Below are 14,187 nucleotides of genomic sequence, written 5' to 3' on the forward strand. Positions count from 1 at the left end.
GACACTCAGTGCAAGGAGAGATTGTGCCAGGTGGTGGCCTGGGTGAGGTGAGGGGCGTTAGCTCCCCACTAACCACCATTAATCACCCCCCTCCATTTCCGTGCCTCAGCAAGTCCCCTGGGCCTTGTATCAGGAGCTAGCCACCCCAAAGGTAAGAAGAATTCCCACAGAGGAGAGCATCACACTCAGCCTCTCCCTTTGTCTTCAGGGCAAAAGAACAGGAATGCCTCCTCCAAGGCCTGTGGAGACGGCCAGTGGCCACACCAGACCAGGAGAGAATTCTGGGACAGCACTGGTGACAAGGGCTGTGGCCACTGCCACCCACCTCAGTGCCTGTCACCCACCACACAGCTGCCCCTTCACCACAGGAACACACCAGCATCTGGTGGACCTTCCTGTACCTGCCTGCAGCCACGTGCCACCGGGTAGACCCCATTTGTCATCTGGGAACCCTCCCTCAGACTCCCTCTAAGATGCAAGTCCCACCCCCACTTCGATGTTTTGAAAGGTCTCCTTCCCAAACCCTCTCAGGACAAGTGGCCCTGCCTTCTCCTCCATGGAGAGCCAAACTCTGCATACCTTGTCCATAAGGAGATCCAGGTCGCCTCTCTTATCTGCTAACTGGGAGACAGGCACAGACTCCAGGCAACCATCTTAATAACTAGTGCCCCAGAGGGAGAGGGAAGACTGCCCAGAAGGTGGTTCTAGAGTCTTCCACTCTGCAACTGACACTAATACACAAGTGACCCCAAACTCCAGATGAGTGCCCTCCTTAACCCATCAGCTGCCCACAGCAGGCTACAAGGAACAGGTGAAAGGGCTCCCCAGCTATGCCTGCTTACCTGGCTACATCTGTGCTACCTGTATGTTCCTCATGCCTTAAGTGTGATGGTCTTGGCGTTGATCTAAGTAAGCTTTGGTCTTACCAACCCCCCTCCCCTCTCCTCCTCCTCTACCTCTCCCTCCACCTTGACACTCACACCTTTCTCTTCTTCCTTCCTTCCTTCGTTAGCGTACACTCTCCTGTATTCCTGCTTTTGCCCCCTCTTCCAAACAACTAATTTAGACAACGACAGTTAGCAGCAACACGTTGCAAATGCACAAACAGAGCTAAGGACTGGTAGGTATAATTGCCAAGGCAGCAATCGGGGCCTGCCCTCCAGGAACTTAGTTTGACTCTAATTAGATATCCAGCATGCAAAGCCTTAAAGATAATTGTTTTCTTTTCAAAAACAATGTATTGCTAAACAGAGTCACCATTTGACCCAGCAGTTCCACTCCCAGGTATATACCTAAGAGAAATGAAAACATGTCCACACAAAAATCAGTACACAACGTTCACAGCAGCATTATTCCTACTAGCTAAGGGCAGAGACAACCCAAATGTCCATCAACTGATGAATGGATAAACAAAATGTGGTATGCCATATAATGCATATTACTCAGCCATAAAAAGGGATTGAGTACTGATACATACTGTAACACAGATGAACCTTGAAGCATTATGCTAAGTGAAAACGCTAATCACAAAAGACCACATATTATGTGATTTCACTTATATCAAATGTCTAGAATAAGCAAACCCATAGAGACAGAAAGTAGGTTGGTGGTTACCTGATGCTAGAGGAATATTGCAGGGCAGGGGGAGTGAGAGCTAAAGGGTATGGGGTGAAGGGGGGTTCTTATTTGGGTGATGAAAATGTTTTAAAATTGTGGTGATGGTTGCACACCTCTATGAATATAGGAAAAAAACACATTGAATTGTACACTTTAAATGGGCGAATTGTATGGCATGTGAATTACAACTCAAAAAGCTATTTTTTACAAAACCAACATTTCAAATACATACAATTTGGCATTTAAATCCCAGAACTGGGTGTCATCTGTTATCCAAGGATTGCTAGGGAGGCAGCCGGACATGATGGCATCGTTGGACGAAAATTGCTCACTGTATTTGACGATCCTGAAAAGCAAATAGAAAACTATTTCCTAGAAGTTCAACACTCAAGAGACTAAATCAATACTCAGGTTGATTAACCGACCTGTCCTCCTTTTCTTATCTTTTTAGTCACCTACTTATTACTGTCTTCTTAGAAAAATGTTCTACTAGCTCTCAAGTTGGCAGGTAGTTGACAAAATCTGTCCCTCTTTTACGTGTGAAACAAAGTGTTGTCCCCCGATCCAGTCCTTTTATAATTTCTCTGTACCTGTTTCATTAAAAATACAACCTCTTTACATTTTATCATGAGTTTTCAAGATTCAAAGCAGACTCAGTTTGTACATGGTTAGACTGGTGTCTTGGCACCGTGTTGGAAACACAAGGTTTCCAGAGACGTGTTGATGTGTTGGGTTCCAAGTTTTGTGAGGATAATGCCTACCTTTGGGCATTTAAACCCATTATTCAAAACCCATGGTCTCATTGAAGCATGAATCGCACACTCACAAATGTGAGGCAGGAGCTAATCCCTGCTAGTTGAGTTAGACCTTCTGACTCAACACATTTTCTGGTTTTTGGGCAGTTTGGAAAAACCTGCCGTGTCTCCACCCCATGGTGAGGGATTGCTTCAACAGTAGACACACAAAGCCCTGGCCACAAAGTCTGCCCACAGCCATGCGATACTGATAGAACAGGACCCGTGCCCCAGAGATATACCAGAGCGCTGCGTTTGCAATTCTGTGCAGGACTCCCAAGGCCCTCTTGTTCTTCAATCAGACCCCTAGTGGAGCAAGGGAAGGGAAGAAAAGAAATTCTGGTCCACGGGTCTAAACACTAATGATGTCAAATTATGGTAATGAGGCTCTGAGCCAATGAAAATTGAAAAGTGGGTCTAAGAAGTATTCAACAGTCTTTGAGTCTCCTTCCGTGTCCTTTCTGTTTGGTTTCATAAAACTGGGTTTCTAGAATCTCAGCGTAGACGGGTTTGGCTTTATTACAGAACTAGGAGTACCATGACAACCAGAGTGCCCACTGAACACACAGGTCTACTCTCATCTGTGACTGAGCTCAGCAGCCACAGACAGAAGTCGTTGAAAAATGTGGGTGAGGTCAGGGCACATTTTCTCAGGCAGGTAGTGTTTTTGCAAATCAGGGATTTGGGAAGATGTAAAAAGATATTGGAAGATTTATTTTTTTACAAGAGCCTAATCCCTAACCCCTAACATCTTCCATCTCGAGTCTGAATAAATAAGTCACATGTGCCTCTCCAGGACTAAACCACGTCCATTTTCAAGTGTGCAAAAAAATCACAGAGTTAGCAAGGTGGTCCTCAAATGAATTCCACATTTCAAAAGGATAACTGTTGCCATTTGGGGGACACTAAACCCTTTGGTGTCTCTCAAGTAATGTCCTATGGGGAACTGGGTCAAGGTAACTTGAACGTTCTATAACTCAAACATAAATTTCCAATTTATCCTGATTGGATTTTAAATCAAAGATTAATAGTGGACATTTAATACTACATTGAACCAGTAAACATATCCCACATTTCCCTAATAAATTTGAATGGATAATGACAGGAACACAGGCTATTAGGGGTCCCCATAGGGTCCAGTCCATGAACTTTCAACTCCTCTCACCTTCCCATCCACACATTATTAGATTCCAAGAAAACTGACAGACTTGTATAGAACCTCACCCAACGATTTAGCTTAACACAAGACGAGACCTGGACACTTGTGCTGAGTGAAGAACTAGTAACATATCTCTTTTGTCCCTCAGAGTTTATAAGGATCTTAAGTCAGTATGTGACTCATCTAGTTTGCCTTAAAGCAGAAGTTCTCCTCTGGTCGACCTATTGTTCAAATCTCAGCAAGACCAATAAATTAGGGACATACCCTCCAAGGGACACCGAAGACTTCACCGTCGACCTCATCAAGGCCTGTTGGTAATACATGATCTGGAAGAGACACGGTCATTAGAAGATGTCCAGCTGCCCCACCCTGGAGTGTTACTAACATATGACCTCCAGCACCAGACGCCATATACCCATCACAGCACCCTTTTCCCTCACGTGCCTCTGACTAACAGAAGCAGATCTAATCTGAACGGCTAATGATTACCAGGGCTCTGTGTTGGGCCCTGGATACAAGATTTGCCAAAATAAGTAACCTGCCACCCTGGACAGATTCTGAACAGCCCTGTAATTGTAGGAGCAGGGTTAGGGTGGGGGTACAGATATTCTACAGCATTTGCTCCCGTGTCCCTCACATCTGTGCCTTCTGAGGGTGTCTCATATCCTGAGTCTCAGCATCAACCCCATTCAGAGCTTCCCAAAGATGCTTTGCCATTCTGTGCTGTCCATTAATTTGGAGACAATGATTTGAACTTTTTGAACACATGGCTTTCATCTCATTACTGAGTGCAGAGCATAAAGACAAAGCACATATAATTTGTTAGAGGATTTAAAATCAAACTTCCCTAGAACTGGGAGTCTAATTACCTCTTTCCTGACAGCAGTAATTGTTTGTTTCTGTAAAACAAAGCAAAACACCATTAAACGGATGTCATTAAATCATTACAGTTCAAACACCCATTTGAAAAATAAAAATGCTTCCCCCGTGAGAAAACTGTCCATCTTTTCTTACTCAAAAGAATTCCCCCATCACCAATACCTCCACCCTATTCTACACGGCTATTGGAGAATTAGATCAACTAAGAGATTGGGTGAGGGAAGAAGTATGATTTACCACTATAACTGTGCTCTACTAAAAGCCAAGATGAATTAAAGACTAAGTTAGGGATTGGTTCCAATCTACCATAGTGCCTACAGAACCAACCATCTTACATGGAATGAGAGGTAAAGTTGGGGAAACTGGTGTGGAGCTGGAGTGTTTCTTTTCTCCCAGGAGAGAGATTTGAATGAATGCTGAGACTCATTCCTCAGGCATTCATAACAACTTGACCCCTACCACCAGGTGGAGGGAGGGAGCCACATTGCCAAAAATAAAGCACACAATCAAAAGCCTCAAGACCAGCATCCCCTGAATGCTATGTCGGGGCTCATCCTCTGAGTGAAGCTGCTGAAGCAAATTCCTGCTAGGGAGGACCTGCAGAGCATCCTCTCTCTGGATTTTTCTTTTTCTTTTTCTTTTCTTTTTTTTTTTTTTTTAAGTTCTGACAGAGAAAGAATGGCTCCAAAAAGGGCTGGATGTTTGGGCTCTCAGAAGCTCCTGGAAACCGTTCAGACCTGTCTTCTAAAATCTTCTAAAGTCAGACATGCTTCTTTAGTATCACTTTTCTGCTCCATGCACCTCTTGGAGGCTGGGCACAGTTGGTGATTCCAGCCTCAGTTTTCCTAGGTTTGGTTGTGTCTAGGGGTTGCCGAGTGCTAACTCTCACACTCCTTAAAGTTGACCATCCTAATTTCTGGCTGCGAATATCCATGCTGCTTCACATATCGGGGCTTCACTTGGAATAGACTCAGAACTCCAAGGAGGATACTACTTCTCTTAGCCAGTTAGCAAAACTACTACGGGCCCTTGAGTTCATTAACAAGGAATGAAGGAGGGTCCAATCTGGAATGTCACACACTCATCTTTCCTTTCTAATCCACGCTGGCTTTTATTGTGCTTTGTTAGATTGTTATTATGTAATTGCTTTCCACAGGAAATCCATTTTCCTAGGTGGGGGAGTGGGGAGAGTTATCTCAGAAAGGTAAATCTCAGGTAGGTCTCTTGTTTAGATCTCACACACACCCTGGCTTCCTCCTTCACAGCACTTATCAAAATTGTAATTATATATTTGTTTGGGTGACACTTTGTTTAATATACATATCACCCACGAGGCACCATTACGAGCAGGCCAACCATGTCTATCTTCCCTGGCATAGTAATGTCTGGTGCCGAGCAGATGCTCAAGAAATATCAAATAAATAATGACTACCCTGCACTCTGAGACCTAAAAAAGAAAAAAAAAAGGACATGTAGTCTAAGCTTAATAGAATATTTTTCCACTTAAAAAGTTGAAGACACTCCCCAAATGATCTAAACATTTTGGCAACCACACTGAATATTCATTCCCCTTCTATCTCAACACAAGGTACTGTTTCAGAAGACAAATATTTCAGGAGTAGAAAAGGACCCTGGGGCCACAGCAGATTTGCATGCAAACCTAATATAACCAGATTCTTTTGCTGGCGTCTACTGAAGTGGATTAAAAAGAGTACCTACTGGTTTGTCATCTCTGGTCATAGGAAAGCTGGGCTACTGCATAAAAATAACCACTTAGCCATCAGTGCAAAACAATTTACACCTCTTTGAGTCCTTACAATGTTTAAGGGAGGGAGGTTTTATGATCCTGATATTCAGCTGAGGAAACCCTGAGGCTCTGAGCTTACAGGCAACTTTCTAAACATCTCCGGTCCCGAATTGGCTGAGCTAAAATTCAAACCTCATCTGCTCTTTGCGGCACTGAGGAGGGATCCATGAGAAACAGAAAACAGCCTGCTCTTGTCACCAACCAGTTCCTTCCTTATCCTGAAGCTCAGAATGCTACCCAACGGAATAACTCTGCCCAGCCATTTCTTGTGAAATTAAAACAAGAAGAGAGGCGGAGCCCCAATCACAAGATGAAACACAAACACAGGAAACACTCTTTAATTAACACTGTGGATGGTAAAAACAAACTCCCAGCTAGAAGATAAATAAGATCTGGGGACCTAATGCACCGCGTGGTGACGATAATTAGCAATACTGTATTACATACCTGAAAGTGGGTAAGAGAGTAGACCTTAAGTGTTATCACTGTGTGCGCGTACACACATGCGTGCGCACACACGCGCACACACACACACAACCAATTATGCAAGGGGATGACGGTATTAACTAATCTTATTGCGGTAATCATTTTGTAATATGTACATGTATCTAATCATCATCACCTTGTACACCTTAAACTTACACGTAGTATATGCCAATAATATCTCAATAAAGCTGGGGCGAAAGAAATGGTAACGATGGTAAAGCTCGCAATCGTACAGGGCCTGTGCTCAGCAGCCGGCATCATAAACAGCCTCCTTCCAAGTGCCCAGGACCCAAGATAAAACTTCCTGTCGGCCACTGTCCTGTGGCCACTGGGCTTCTGGGTGGATGATCACAGACGAAATAAGCCAGAGTCTCAGTTGCCCCGTAGGGAGCTGTCCTTGCAGGTCATTTCGAGTCTGTGTAGCAGGGTCTGACTTTGGCCTAATACGTTTGTTTCTGGGGCCATGATCCCAATCTTCAGGGTTTCAATGTTTTTATATTTTAATGCACTTCACTCGCTTTTATTACTCCCTTTAGGGCCCTGCATTGGTGGTGTGGTTTGCCATTGGTTTTCTGATTCCCAGAATTACCAGCTATCTTCTGGGAACAGGACTGCAACAAGCTCTCTAATAATAGGATTCAGCTGAATCTGAGGTTTCCCCACCTCCACCTTGGATTGTCCACGTGGATTTTAGCATTTATTTCTAGCTTTAAGCATAGCTGTCCATAGAATCAGCTTCCTGTAGATTGACACACAGGGTATCTGTCCTTCGAGGGGTGTGTGTGTGTGTGTGTGTGTGTGTGTGTGTGTGTGTGTGTATTGGGGTAGCAGGAGAGAGGGTTCTGGACTTCTCTAAAAGACTGAGAGAGAATGCACTTTGGGGAGAAAGTGTGTGGACTTTGCAATCAGACCAAGGTCAAAATCCTCGTTCTGTCACTTATTGGCTACATGACTTTGGATGAGTACTTTTGCATGTCAAAGCCTCTGCTTTCTCATTTGTAAAAGCAGATAGAAGAAAAAGGGATTAAATGAGACAATAGACAGGTGACCAGCATACAGTCAACTCAACATAACAGTGGCTATTGATTTAGAGTTCGTGTATTGCTACTGAGAATACGGATGGCACGGTTTTAGCCCTACTCACAGGGTAAAATACAGGATGCCCGTGCAATATTTGGGACATACTTATACTAAAAAAGATAATTTGCTATTTATCTCAAATTCAAATTTAACTGGGCATCCTATATTTTTATTTGCCAAATCTCATAAACCTATCAATATTATTATTACTTAACCAAAGACCATTAGAAGCATTGATTGAAAAATAAAGTTTCTTAAAAATACACACATACATTTCTGAGCAATTCAAAGAAAACCACCTCATGAGGAAAAAAAAAGAAATCAACATACTTTTTTTTCATGCTGGAATTCATGCACAGATCCCCTGCTTTCTCAGTAGTTGGCCCTCCCGGAGTGGAGTCACTTCTTTATTCCCTCTCTGAGTGACACATTTTGTATAGTAAGACATTCTGTCTGAGTAATCTTCAAATGCTCTGCATGCGTGGGATTCTAACATATTGTTTGTCACTTGCAGAGTTGCCCAAATAGCGACACACAACTAGAGCTTGTTTACACAGCTCTGTGGCCGGCCTGTTGGCCTTGAAACCAGCTTTCAGGCTGCAGACAAGTGTCACGGGGCAGGAGGGTCAAGGTCATGCCCTGAGTGGCCATCCAGCCACTCGGGCAGGAGTGCAAGAGCCCAGAGCAGGGAGAAGCACGGACCCCCGGATGGGACAGCCAGGCAGGATTCTGTGCAGAAACAGAGGTGAGAGTCGGGCAAGGCGTGATGCAAAACGCAAGATGAGGAGAACCAGGAGGAATTGGGGCACACAGGCATTGAGAGCGGAGACAGAGTCAAAAGTCAGAAACCAGGAAATCTGGAAACTGCTGCTGTTAATACAAAGCAGACAAGAGAAGAGGTGGGAGGCAGCTAGCTGTCGAAAGAGACAAGAGTTCAAGGTTGTGATCCTCTGAAGTAATTGTCCTGCCACACACTCCCTGATAGGACAGAGGCAGGACAGACTATATGATTTGCAGGGCACAGTGCAAAATAAAAATGCAGGGCCCTTTGTCCCCCCCAAAAAAAAATGGATTAAGAATTTTAAGACGGTAACAACAAGACATTAAACCAAGGACAGGGCCCTAATGAGTGTGGAGCTGTGGACCAGTGAACAAAATCACTTGCCATGAAACTGGCCCTGGATGCAGGGCCCTAGGGCATGGTTAGTGGGTGGGGATCATGGTGGTATCAGGGGACAGCAAGGGCACTAGAACTGGCTGGGCCAGCTTGGGCAAAACTGCTCAACTTCTCTGTTTCTATTTTGTCACGTGAGAAAAATGGAACTGACATTTACCTCTCTTACCAAGCTGCTGCAAGAATTGAATGTAATCCAGCAAAGCTCCTAGAAGCCACATAATGGACAGTCAAACACATCAGGCGGGATAGGGAGTGGGCTTGGGTGCCCACGAGCTGAGAATCCCAGCTTCCCCATTGCTGAGCCGTGTGTCTTGGCTGAGTTGCCCACTCTCTCTGTCTCCAACTCTGAAGTAGGCATGCTGGTAACACTCATGGCCTCACAGGTTGCTGTGAGTCTTAACTGAGCTGTGACTAGGTGTGAAACACTTAACCCCATGCCTGACATGCAAGAGGCTGTCAGCAAATGTCAGCCATTAGAGTCGTCCCTTCCCAACCAGCACCAGTCACACAGGAGCCGCAAGGAGAAAGCTGTTTGTCCCCAGGTGGTGGCAGTACAGGAGGAGCCATCACCCACTAAGGGCTCCAGATAGAGGGCTCAGCAGAACACAGTATTTAATACTGTGGAGCCACGTTTTTTCTTTTACCCGAAGACCAGTGTGCATACCCTTATAAACTGTGCCGTTTTCAGCAGCTGTTTACTGGACTAGGCAGGGAGGTTGAAAGTGGTATGTACCTTCCTCCCGCTGCCTCCAACTGAGGCAGAAACATGAGAAGGTATAAGGACAGAAGAGGAAACGGGCTAAGTATGGCCTCCCAAACCAGGGTCTAGCATCTACCGGGCTCCCTAAATTGGCTCTCTAGTAGCATGGTGACAGTTGTAATAACAACAATAGCTACTGTTTGTGGAGTGTCTCAGCATGTTGGATACCATTCCAAACACTTCACCTATATGTCTCATTTAATCCTTTGAAGGAGCTATTGTTATTCCCATTTTGTAGACGAGGAAACTGAGGCTTTAAATGGCTGAAGAGCTTGTCTAAGATCGCACAGCTAGAGAGTGGCAGGGTTGGGTGATATTCATTCTGATGGCAAAGCTCTCTTCACACTGCATTGGCCCTCGTCACTAAATGACCATGGCAACGCTGCTGGGGTTGGGGAAAGAAGGGCCAGCCTGGGGCACACCACTGCCCACAGCCAGGCTAGCACCCGGCCGCCACTCAGCCTCCCCCAGGAGGGCCAAATTCTCTCTGAAATAAAGGAAAGGTGGGGGCTGTGTATGCTTGGTGCCTCCATATGCTTCAAAGTATAAGAACAGTGAGGACACGCTTTCTGGGTAGGGCCCCTGGCCCCTGGCCAGGTCCTTCCAAGGCTGGGCAGCCACGCTGACCAGCAGCCAGCAGCCTGAGAACATGGGTCGCTCAGGACCCTAGATACCTGCCGACCTAACAGCCTCCTTTCTGACACTTGATGGTGTTTATTTCTCTTGAGTTATTTGCCTCCAATTAAGGAAAATGGATATGTTTTCAAGAATTCACTAATTCTCAAAAAAAGCCTCTCTCTTCAAACCAGCACTGTAAGCTCTTCTCTGAAAGGAAAAAAAATCAGAATCCTTTGCACTCCCAAGGCCTCGTGGAGGCACTTCCTGTTCCCTCCGCCCTCTCGTCTCAGGACAGATAAACCTGGAAAAACAGCGGACACTTAGTCAAACTAGGGACGTGCTGCAGACAGATAAAACCCAGCGCCAGCCCCCATTTCCCTAACAGCTGGATCAGACACACACACACACACACACACACACTGGGGCTGGCTGAGGGGACAGAAGGGAGAACTGCTTGAGAACTACAGTTCTTAATTCTTCTTAACAAGTCACAGCAGCCAGAGTGCCGGCAGGAGAAAGAGAGCTGGTGGGAGAGAGAGAGAAACAGAGAAGATGATGGTAAACAAAAGATGAACATCAGCACGGTGGACACAGCCCTCAGTCTCACATGCTCTGACTCTGAGCTGACGGAATTGCCAACATCTATCTGGCAAGAAATGGGTTTGGAAAGCCAGAAGGCCCTCTCTTCCCCTAGCCCAACGGTGAGGTGCTTTCCACCTCTACCCTCCCCTCCTCCACACCACAGAAGCTTCCAGAGCTGCCAGTTATCCGTAACAAAAAGCAACTCTTCCAGCCCGGTTCAGTATTTGCCTTGATGATTCTGTTTCCATGGAAACCAAGCCTCAGCAATTATCTGTCATCTGACGAGAACATGGAAAAGGCTGGGGAAGGCTGGCAATGCCATCCATGTATCAAAGGAAGGGTTGCTTTGAGTTGTGGACAAGGGACTTAGCAACGCCCCCCAGGTGACACCCTCTAGGAACTGAGTCTCTCTCCATAAGGACTGTGTCCCTAAGCCTGGGCCTCTGTCTCACACACTGGTGGGGGGACCCACAGCCATCTTGAGTTCTGGGTCCCAGAGGGCAAAAGTGTCCATGTCACAGAGCTGCCGTACTGCCACCTTTTTCCTGCTCCTTTCTTTCCCCATCGACTTCCTTCTTCCTCTTTTCCTAGTTCATCCCTTCCAGCTTCCACTCAGGCTTTAAGGCCCTGCCAAGGCTTACAGATGACACACTAAGCTAAAGAGGTCACTGACCCTTTCCCATCCCAAGGCAACGTTAGACAGAAAGCAAGGAAACTATCTAAGACTAGTTTAAGTGGGGCTTAAACTGGTTTACGGGGATCAGTGGTTCTCAACTCGGGCAATTTTGTCCCACAAGATACATGGGACAATGTCTGCAAACATTTTTGATTGTCAGGACTGTGAGGCGGGCAGGGAAAGGCACGATGTTACTGGCATCTAGTGGGTAAAAGACAGGGATGCAGCTAAACATCCTACAATGTGCAGGAAAGCTCCCCTCCCCCCAAAGAATTACCTGGCCCAGAACAATAGTGTCATGGTTGAGAAACCCTAACCTGTGTGCTTTCAACAGCTTCTGAACTGCGTTTCCTTAAATCGGAAACCATCACAGGAAATTGGCCATCCATCATAAATGGTGGCATATTAGGAGGAAGGGTTCTTTTAAAACAAAAAGCATAGGAGAATCTTTGCAAAGATCCCACCCCACAGAGATGCAAAAAGAAAAGTGTGACATTTCAGGTCCTGTCATGTGGATAAAGGTTTAAACCCAAAGTGCAGTCAAGGGTTTCAAGCCTGGGGCCTATAGTCTTCAGGGAGTCAGGAAACTGGCTGAAATTGTATGCAAAATATCAGTCTGTGCAATTTGGGGCAGAATGCTTTCATAACTTTCATCAGATTTGCAAAAGGAAAGAGTGACTCATGGCCTCGTCCCTGACACTGATATCACAGAGCCCACGCCATCCTCTCTCTGGCAGTCTCAAAGGGGAGATACCATTGCACCAACAGACACAAACATATGCTAGACATGTGAACATCTCCCCAGCCTAAGAACCTGACCTAGTCCCTGCCCAGAGTATGCAGCAGAGACCTACCTGGTTTACCTGAACTTCATTCGGATTGGTCACTCGGTCCAGGCCATAGTCCAGCACGTTGTTCATTCCTGGCTGAATGGAACAAAAATAACATAAGGACCACTACAGGGAGAGTCTCCAGTTTCTAAGTAACTGTGGGTCGTAGCCACGCTGCCAACTGCAAGACTGAGTTGAGAAGGGCTTGTGGCCTAGCCCACGGGGAGCTATGAGGGTGTGTAAGACCCTCTGAGTGAGCTGGAGAGCTTCACGGGACTGTTCTACCATAGCCTTCCCAGAACCTAACACGGTGGAATGGATGCATGCATGCATTGATGGATGGATGTGATGTGGGTGGATGGGTGGGTGGGTGGGTGGATGGATGGATGGATGGATGGATGGATGGATGGATGGATGGATGGATAAATAGATAAATAACACTCAAATTCAATGAGAATTCACTCGGATTAGTACATGGGACTCCCAGCTCCTCCTATGGTGCTCCTTCTTCAAAGTACAGTACAGCGATTTGGAGAATCCAGGCTCCTCTGGGCTTCAATCCTAGTTCTGCCACTTCCTAGCTATGAGACAGATCTTGGAAGCAACTACTTCTCTCTGCACGTGGTAGCCCTTCTGGGAAATAGAGATGATCTCTCCTACCTGTCAGGTTCTTGTGAGACTTTAACAAGATGGAGTGTGAAGCTCTCAACAGAGGATAGCTATTATTGAGCAAGGGACAGCATTCATCCTATGCTCATGTTTGTAAATAAAGGCCTAGCCCAAAGCTGGGTTTTAATCTGTATCAGTTCTCTTTTCCATCATGTCACCCCTCTCCAGCCAGTCTTGCTTGGTCTCTCTCAGTTCCTTCAGGCCAACAATTTGGGTCTTGTACTTCCCTCTGGTTTGGTTCCGGGCACCCACCAAGTTCTCCTGTGACTAACCAGGCTGATGACATTGAAGCAGAGGCAAGAAGCAACTGGGCTTTCTTCCCATCAGATTCAGCCTCACCAGTAGGATCAGCCACATTTTTAGCTCAGAAGTATGATTGCCAAATAAAATATAAAATGCCTAGTTCAGTTTGAATTTCAGATAAACAGCAAATATTTTGATATGTAATTTTACATAAGAGTGTATTCCATATGTTTTTAGTAGAAATATATAATAAGTGTCAAAATATTGGGACATAAATCATTTGCTATTTATTCGAAATTCAAATTTAACTGGGCATCCTATATTTTATTTGCTAATTCTAGCAACTTAGCGGCTACCATGGGCATACAGCCTAGGCAAGGAAGAGAAAACAAGAAAGAAATAGAAAATGGGTTGGGAGAAAGACAAGGAAAGGGAGTGGCTGTCCTCACCCTAGTAGTTACATGTGGACCTCAGTCAACAAATACTTATCAGCACTTACGATGGCTGACGTTGTGCTCAGCCCTGGGGAGCCCGTGGTGAATGTGACAGAGATTCCTGCTTTGAGACATTCCCAGTAGGTCTCACGGGGGAGACAGCCACTCAGCAATTAATCACATAAATGACAAATTACAATGGTGACAAGTGCTGTGAAGGGACAATATAGAAGCCCAAGCCAGCCCTCAGTGGGCTCTAACCCAGCAATGGGGCAGGAGGGTGGGAAGTGTGTTCATCAGAATCAGTGCCTTTGCCTGTAGTGGGTCCTAGGAATTTGGCCCCTCCATCGGGTACGAAGAAAACCCCCAGCTTAAC

The 14,187-nt window shown here is 45.7% G+C and overlaps 1 protein-coding gene across 3 annotated transcripts in view; it reads right to left on the reverse strand.

Moving 5' to 3' along the window:
- Nucleotides 1-14,187, reverse strand: part of RGS9 (regulator of G protein signaling 9) — a 63,128-nt gene that overhangs the window by 21,930 nt on the left and 27,011 nt on the right. The window contains exons 9-13 of one of the 3 annotated variants that reach the window (XM_074319532.1): nt 12,499-12,561; nt 9,157-9,204; nt 4,440-4,469; nt 3,835-3,896; nt 1,850-1,963 (exon numbers count right to left, since the gene is read on the reverse strand). In XM_074319532.1, coding sequence (XP_074175633.1) covers nt 1,850-1,963; nt 3,835-3,896; nt 4,440-4,469; nt 9,157-9,204; nt 12,499-12,561 — 317 coding nt within the window. Of the gene's footprint in view, nt 1-1,849; nt 1,964-3,834; nt 3,897-4,439; nt 4,470-9,156; nt 9,205-12,489; nt 12,562-14,187 lie in introns of all 3 variants that reach the window. The other 2 variants (XM_019733013.2, XM_019733012.2) reach the window with 2 other exon arrangements.

The sequence above is a fragment of the Rhinolophus sinicus genome, linkage group LG15 (genome assembly GCF_036562045.2).
Source record: "Rhinolophus sinicus isolate RSC01 linkage group LG15, ASM3656204v1, whole genome shotgun sequence".
In the NCBI taxonomy this organism is placed as follows: Eukaryota; Metazoa; Chordata; class Mammalia; order Chiroptera; family Rhinolophidae; genus Rhinolophus; species Rhinolophus sinicus.